The sequence below is a fragment of the Botrytis sinoallii genome, assembly GCF_014898435.1.
Source record: "Botrytis sinoallii strain Bc 23 chromosome Unknown BSIN_003, whole genome shotgun sequence".
In the NCBI taxonomy this organism is placed as follows: Eukaryota; Fungi; Ascomycota; class Leotiomycetes; order Helotiales; family Sclerotiniaceae; genus Botrytis; species Botrytis sinoallii.
Genome location: NW_024066030.1, coordinates 3,136,608 through 3,144,373, shown reverse-complemented (window position 1 = coordinate 3,144,373; position 7,766 = coordinate 3,136,608). Strand labels below are relative to the sequence as shown.

The window sequence follows — 7,766 nt, the reverse complement described above, 5'->3', positions numbered from 1 at the left end:
ATAGCATCTGAGCAATTCTATGACCCTCGCCATGTAGTATTGAGAACATTATCAAGTGACTTATTCAGTAGCAGTACTAGATTTGCCTTACTTGGGAGTATTCATAGATTTCGATTGGAAGGGTATACGGAGCTATCCCACTTCATGAGAACTGGCTAATATTCCCGGAAATAAATCACAATATCGAAATATCAAAAGAATTAAAGGTTTCCCGATTCTATTCCTCTGACCAAATTCTTAGGATGCTTTCCAAAACGCCTATCAAAGGTTCCCAGATTTGCCGACCTTCGAAAATGATGTCTCTCCACCATCAAGCAAGGAGTTTTAACGAGTCATAAAAAGAAAGCAGAAAACATTTTTCAGAACTTTTATAATTCTATTGGTTGCAATCTAATGGGCTGAAAATAAATAACTGCCCTTTATTTCCACATATACGTACACATGAACGCCATAAAATTGAAAAGAATACTGAAGCTAAAGGATCAAAATTCTTTTCCTACTCCTCCTGACTCCCCTTGATTTGGATTTCGTAACTTCAATAAATTTTTGGCCAAAGTGATTCATAACAACAAAATACGAATAACTCAATCTCATCATGAGATCCAATAATGTTGTTCAGATATTATTTTTAACTTCATTAATTCTTTTGGCCATATTTATCGCTGTTCCATCAAAAGCTAGATCAAAAGTACCATTTTCCGTACCAACATTGGGAACTTTTCATTTCATACCTATATCACGTCCGAACCTCAATACATTCATGCAACAATCCGAAATTATATATCAACGAGGAGTAACAAAAAGAAGAGAGATTAGACATAATTTTCCTGATCGAGGGTTTTTTCCTGCCAAGGATGAAACTACTTTCAAAGAAACTCCTTGGAGTATTTGGGATTTAGTTACTCCAAGTTATGGTTGTCCATGGGAAATGGAAAGACTTGGAAGAATTGGGGAAGGAGGTTGGTGGATTTGTGGAATTAGTAAATTTATTGAGAAGAAAGAACCTTGCGTGGTCTATAGTTTTGGTAAGTAATTGATTCATGAACGTTGAAAATTCATGGCTAACTTCAAATCAAAATAGGTATTGGGAATGATTCATCGTTCGAAGCCGAAATACTTAGTCGAACGAAATGTGAAATTTGGGGTTACGATCAACATGTGCCGGGATTTAATTTTGGTGAAGAAGTTACGGAAGAAATGAGAGCAAGAGCACATTTTGAAAGAAATGGAGCAAATAGTGCTACAGATGATGCAAACCGACTTGTTACAATTCAAGATATGATGAAAAGGAATGGACATGATTACATGTGAGTTTTCTAGAAGCCGCACATTCCCCTGGTCCTCATTGCCAAAAATCTTTTCGGGGACAAGAATTGAAAAAGAAATAAACTAATGGTTCGATTTTTGTGGGAATAGTGATATTTTGAAGACGGATATCGAATATTCGGAATACAATGCTCTCTCTTCCTTGAATGGTCATACACTTCCTGGCGGTGCTGGTGCACTTACATCTCCAGATCCATTGAAACCAGAATTTCCTATCGGTCAAATACTGGTGGAAATGCATATCTTTGAGTGGCAGGGTATCACTGCAAGTGTTTATTTGGATTGGTGGGAGAGTATGGAATTCAGGGGATTGAGAGCTTTGCATAGAGAAATTGATACGGTAGCACCAGGTATGGGAGTTGAAGGAGGAGGAATTAAATTGTGTAGTGTGAGAATTCCCAATTCTTTTCGTTGTCGGATTAAATTGGATAAAGTGCGCTTATCTGACCATTATTTATTTAGTATACATTGCTGAACGTGCAAGATTCGAGGAATAAACTTTATCATAGATAAATTCACTGGGGTGGATATGAACTGGACATGATGTGGACATAAGATGTATTGAGATATAGTAGGAAAGTCTTTGAAAATGGATTTGACACAGTGGAAGATAATCATTGTATGAATGGGTGATTGAATGTATGAAGGGTTGCTGATTGCTGTTCGCACGCTTTGACAAATAGATGTTCGAAAATGAATAGAATATTGATATGATTATGGAAATGCATGCGATGCGAAACGTTTTGATTATGATTGTTCGATTCTTATGATGCAGTTTGAGGTTTGAGACTCATGAACGAGAGAATTCAACCCGGCGGCATGAATGATCAACAATTGTACTTTGGGAATTTTTGTGTGAGGTGAAATATACATATACATATATATATTATATTTGCTACATTACAGATCGACCAGCGTCTCCCATGAATGATTTTTCCTGTGTTGACTACCTAGGTAGTTGACCAAACCCACCAACACAAATTATGGAGTAGTACTGGGCATTTTACAACCTTTAGTTGCCGCCGCTAAATTCTTCATGTTTTGTACGATTCCACCTGCAAAATCTGTCTTCAATTTTTCAACTGTCGCATTACTACCAACCACATTACTTGCGGTCAAACTCATGGTTAAATTCAATTCTTCCTGTTGTGCCATTGCTACAATTGCCAAACCAGGTATGGCACCATTTCCTGCTGGCGCTATCTTTTGATTGTTTTGTCGAATTTGGATTCCTTTCTGAACGAAGGTCATAAGAGAAGATTGTGCTGCATCAAACATGGAGGTATTAAAAGGTGATTGTTGGAGAATATTCCCAACAGCTGTCACAGCTTTTTGTTCATTGCGTTGGTCTGCAATATTCGAATTGATTCCCGATGCAAGAGCTTGAACTTCTGGTGAACATGCAGTGGATGTTCCAGTTGATTTGGCACCAGCAGAACTTGTCGAAGATTTAGGATTGGTGTCACTGTTGGTCATATTCATCTTTTGACGAGATGAAAGACCATACATCTTATTGACTGGCGTTGTTCGTTTTGGTACTGATGGTACTGTTGCAGGTTCGGTTTGAATGGGACTTGCGAGAATAAAGGTACCCAATAAAAGGAGGAGAAAGGAAATGCTCTGGATGGAACTTCGCATCTTGGCGATTTAAAATTTATTCTTTAGGAATTGAAAATGAGTGTAAGGCTTTGAAAGAAAGGTCAACTTTCTCGAAATGTAATACCTGCCTGCTGGTATAATTAAGTGAATTGAGAAATGATTGTTTGGGATACCAGAGCAAGAAATACAAGGGAACATGATGAGAATATATATTAAAAATTGTGACCCCGCAATGTCAAAAGATTCCATGTATTGAAACCATATGGAAAGGGTTTATGAGACAAACTTTAATGCGGACGTCATAAACTCACATGTGTTTGAGGCGACGGAAGATATTCAGTTGAGGCTAGGTAACGTTTGATATGGAGTTGAGATTATGATGGTCTGGTTTGTTCGATTAACTTTCACAATTCTGTTTCGATCCAAGACTATAAACTTCTCCAACAAATTTGTGGTAGAAGTTGGCGATATCTGGATATGTATGGACTTGGGCAATGAAAAGACATGTTGAAAATACGGTGGGAAGAACGGTTCGCAACCTACTCTCAATCTGACAATAGTAAAGTCTTGTTTTCACTTGATGTTTTGATCTAACGTTTGACTTGGAGCGATGGAAGCTGCGATTTCAAAGCATCCCAACGAGGGGTAAATTCGTAGAATGTACGCAAAGCCTATGATCTCCTAGCCAAGAAAGCTTCTTCTGGCGACGACTATATTGAAGAGTCGAAAAGCATATCCGACTACTTTGCATGAATTTATGCGAGACATGATGTGCCCCAGATTTGTTTCTAGAGAAACTTTATGATCGCACTGACGACCAGTCAAAAGTTCAGACGATTGCAAATAGGAAATAGCAAATAATCCATTTCAAACTAAGAATACTCCTCAAGTGGCTGTGAATTCCCCGGTTTCATATTCTCTTTCCGACTGCCCAATGCGATAAACTATAAAAACAAACGCAAGGGTATGGGGGATACTGAAATAGATGGAAAGTCGACACCGTGAATAGATTGTGTTTATGGCTTGCGAAAGGCTAGATGTATCATACCAGGATATTTCCCATCCCGTAACTCATGATATTTAGACAGATACTCGAATAAATCGAGCCAATATCCTGATCGTGCAATCAAAAGTCTTAAAATTATTTGCGAGGAAGATTTGGTTGACCTCCGTTTGACACGCTAAATTGCGGACTTATTAGCGCCTCGACCCCACCATTACCTTAGGCGTTAATAGACATGATAGGCTCTACCTCCACAAGAAAATGGCTTTCGGCGCGAACTCAATCACCACTAATAACTAATGCTGTATTTAATTGCATATGTGGATAACCGCGAAGAACGATTTCAAAAGGCGGGATGGATTGATCAAGGTGAATTCATAAGAACCCGACGTTCCAAATGACGGAATGAGTGATTGGATTTGAGCTGACTGCCCCGCAACTAGATCACAGAGCGACTCGGTCGACCGATCAATTTCACGACAACATTAATGCGGTAGTTTGCGAAACTTTTCGAAGTCCATCATCAGAATGGCAGAAGAAATATTGCCGGCGGCAGAACTACACCTGCTGCGAGCATTCCATGGTGATTGGATTTGACCATGGTGTCTTCTAAGTGCGCGATTCGGAGAGGCTCAAATAACTTCCACAGAACAGGGACTTGAGCGTGCGACATCGAAGGAACTTTACAAAAGGTCAATTCAATCTGCGGAGAACATTCTGTTTGGTTCGTCGGAGTAGCTTCACGACCGGCGGTGCGTTGAGGTCAAGCCCGTCCAAAGAGTTGATTGCTTCGGCTTCAGATGGGAGTAGGTCGCGAAGCCAAAGGGTCGCTGGGTGCCGGTGGATATCCTAGACAGATGCAAAGTTTTGAAGAAAGTACTCGCTATTGCTACGAGTAAATACATTACCGTCGAATTATCAAGGCAGTAATACCCACACAAATGGCGAATTGACGGACGGGGTGAATGAAACTTGTTGCGCAGAACATCCTCCCACATCCTCCCGCACCTTTTCGCACACCCTCATAAAGAATCCCAGAAGCCATTTAGAAATGTTCTAGGGCAAAGAGGAACTTTTATCCACTTGGCACTTTCGAGGACTGGTGTAAAACCATCATTGGAGAAATTCGGAGGGTCAGTGATCAAATTGCTTGAGAGCAAAAGAGGAGGGAAAATACGATGGAAACCGCCAGTACCAAACTACCAGCAGAGGCTATGCTATCTTCAATTAATTTGAAAAGAGACAAAAGTCAAAGAAGTATTCTTTTGGGCGGAGAGAGTCTTGGGAGAAGGGGATGCGCATCAGCACCCCGCACTAGACGATGGCAAGCTAGGTTCCAGTGTCAATATTTTGGTGTTCCTAACGTCTAACATTGCGCGATCCACGGGGACATATCAATGGAGAATGTTAAGGTTATTTGAAAGCAAAAGAGGAACTGGAGATTGGTAATTGGGATCGGGTATATATTGTGTATTTAATTTGCAGATGAGAACATTCGAATTGAAGGGTTGATCTCTCAAGTATTTAAATATCACCATTCGATATTTCCCGCATCTACCATACATTATTCCCAACATCATGCTTTCAATGCCCCAAGCCAGTGTATGAATTCAAATAAACAAACCACATCTTTTCTGTTAACCACCAAAAGCCTCCAATCTTTACTAGCCACCATTGGAAATTCAATAAATCTTCCCATCCCAAAGCAATCCAATCACAAAGCCACATCTTGAGCAGTATTCTCTGGTATAACAAGGAAGTGACATTATCGGTGTGCCCCAGAATGTATTTGTCAAATGACGAAAAAAGATTTCCAATAGGATCGGTATGGGAGCATGTACGAATGGAACGAATTGCTCGGAAAAATACACAGGTAAGAGTATTTTCATCCGATGAATGGAAATTTTTTGGTACTGCTTGCTGCTCCTTTGACTTCAAAGGCCGTGTCCATAAAAGACTCAAGTCAGAGATAGATATGGTTTCATTTTTCGATTCCATTTCAAGACCTTGGACGATATCGACATATTTGATGAATTGGGTGTAGAAAATCGGTGTAAGTACTGATATTTCCATGGATTTTGCTAATTCCGGTGACATTTGAGCTGATGGAGAAAACATAATTTCTGGTGTATTATTAAGAAGCCCAGCAGGTCTATACTTTAAAACCAAAGGCTGGTCCGTTACCTCAATAAGATGTTGTAAGAATTGTCGAAATAATGCCTCGATAGACTTTTGAGTTTTATCGGCATGTCGGGAAATAGTCTTTTTGACTGGTTCCGGACGCGAAACCCATGGTAAGGACCGTTTGAAAAATAATATGGAGGCTTGGACTAATGTTCGAGGGAATGTAGCGAATCCTACCCACCACCATGATAGTAGAAATTTAGTCTTCTCGAGTACCGATATGGTAGATGGGTCGAATGCATGGCCATCAGAGAAGACTCTTGCTACTAAGAATGGACGTTCAGTAGAACTAAGAGTTAATGTGAGATCCAGAGGATTGTTTCCAGAAAGCGATGGAAAAAATGGATCAGAAGCTGAGACGGAATAAGAACCACTTCGAGAATTGAATGGAGAAACATAAAATTCCTTGGACCAAGTATTTGTGAACCTTGGTGGTTTGCCTTTAGGTTCCTCTATTTTGGAATCTTCCGCGTCTTTTGGTGTAACAAAATAAGTGTGACGTTCATCGAATGTATTATTGACTTCGAGGATAACAGCTTTCAATTCTCTATTCCTTGAATAAAGGTTCCATATTGAAACTGGATTATTTTGATAACCAAGAAACTTAGAAGACGTCAAGAGATATGCAAATGGATAATCTTCATGATTTAAACCCTAGATTTTGTCAACAGAATCCTGAACATGTAAAAAATCGAAATTACCTGATCGTGAAGAAATTTTTTCAATTTTCCTTCTAATCCACCAGAGACATGACCCCTCTCCAAATAATAATCTCCATCCACGACATACCAAGGACTCATTGGTTGTAAGGATAATAATTTTCTATACCATGGGAGTCCATCATTCTTATCATCGACTGAAATCATTCCTCCTGAAGATCCTATCCAACCAATGGGTATGCCAGTTAAAAGATAGGAGTATGAGAAGCCATGTCTCTTTGGAAACAACCTCAAATGACTTGTCTTCGTAGGAAAGAGCATAGGTTTTAAAAATTGATCATCTAGATTGGTAGATGCTACCTGAAGCCCTCGGACATATCGAATAATTTGAAGAATTGAAAACAGGACACTCGTGCTCGTGGCAATGGTAATAATGGTTGATAAGTCAACATATTTCTGGATTGATTGTAAAAATGAATGTCTATTCCGTATAATCGAAAAGGCGAAGATAGTTGATATATCGGACACTGATCCGAATAGCCCAATGAGTGTGATTGAGGTGAATGCAAAATAAGAAACACCCATGACGCGGTTTGGAAATCTAGGGGAGGCGATGTTGAGTTCTTTGATAATGCATTTTTGTTTTTCAAGCGTTTTCAATATCAAGAATTAGGAATCGTAAGGAGACAGAAGGTAAAGGTAAATACAAGACAGCCTATATAGACTTCAAGGTTCTCGTATGATAGAATAGCAATGATGTTTTAGAGTTGTCTGAACATGTAAAATACACGATGCATATGGTCAATGGGTAAGTACGTATTGGTGTACTTCACTTAGAAATCAAAAGTCTAGAGTCATACAAGGATATATTGCCATACCATTTCATCTTAATGCAGTAAAGTTTCCCTTCTACGGTACTCACCGCTTGACGACATAACTTAACCCTGCTTACATAAGAAATTCTTTTTGTATCTGATTCATTCGGCGAGAGGAAG

At 39.4% G+C, this 7,766-nt stretch overlaps 4 protein-coding genes across 4 annotated transcripts; 2 read left to right on the top strand and 2 right to left on the bottom strand.

The window, feature by feature from the left end:
- Positions 1-595: 595 nt before the first annotated feature.
- On the top strand, positions 596-1,867 carry EAF02_002535 (uncharacterized protein; the record flags this gene model as incomplete). The annotated part of the gene is made up of 4 exons (XM_038898583.1): positions 596-1,025; positions 1,082-1,307; positions 1,417-1,714; positions 1,789-1,867. The coding sequence occupies 4 exons, from the start codon at positions 596-598 to the stop codon at positions 1,837-1,839; spliced, it is 1,005 nt and encodes a 334-aa protein (XP_038762275.1). The 3' UTR covers positions 1,840-1,867.
- A 440-nt stretch (positions 1,868-2,307) lies between these two features.
- EAF02_002534 (uncharacterized protein) lies at positions 2,308-2,964 on the bottom strand (the record flags this gene model as incomplete). The annotated part of the gene is made up of 1 exon (XM_038898582.1): positions 2,308-2,964. The coding sequence occupies one exon, from the start codon at positions 2,962-2,964 to the stop codon at positions 2,308-2,310; it is 657 nt and encodes a 218-aa protein (XP_038762274.1).
- A 1,263-nt stretch (positions 2,965-4,227) lies between these two features.
- EAF02_002533 (uncharacterized protein) lies at positions 4,228-4,541 on the top strand (the record flags this gene model as incomplete). Its single annotated transcript, XM_038898581.1, has 2 exons — positions 4,228-4,297; positions 4,372-4,541. The coding sequence occupies 2 exons, from the start codon at positions 4,228-4,230 to the stop codon at positions 4,539-4,541; spliced, it is 240 nt and encodes a 79-aa protein (XP_038762273.1).
- Positions 4,542-5,445: 904 nt separating this feature from the next.
- Positions 5,446-7,531, bottom strand: EAF02_002532 (uncharacterized protein). Its single transcript, XM_038898580.1, has 2 exons — positions 6,814-7,531; positions 5,446-6,766 (listed from the first exon to the last, which is right to left on the bottom strand). Exons 1-2 carry the CDS (start codon positions 7,354-7,356, stop codon positions 5,513-5,515), a joined length of 1,797 nt encoding a protein of 598 aa, XP_038762272.1. The 5' UTR covers positions 7,357-7,531; the 3' UTR covers positions 5,446-5,512.
- Between the last annotated feature and the right edge of the window lie 235 nt (positions 7,532-7,766).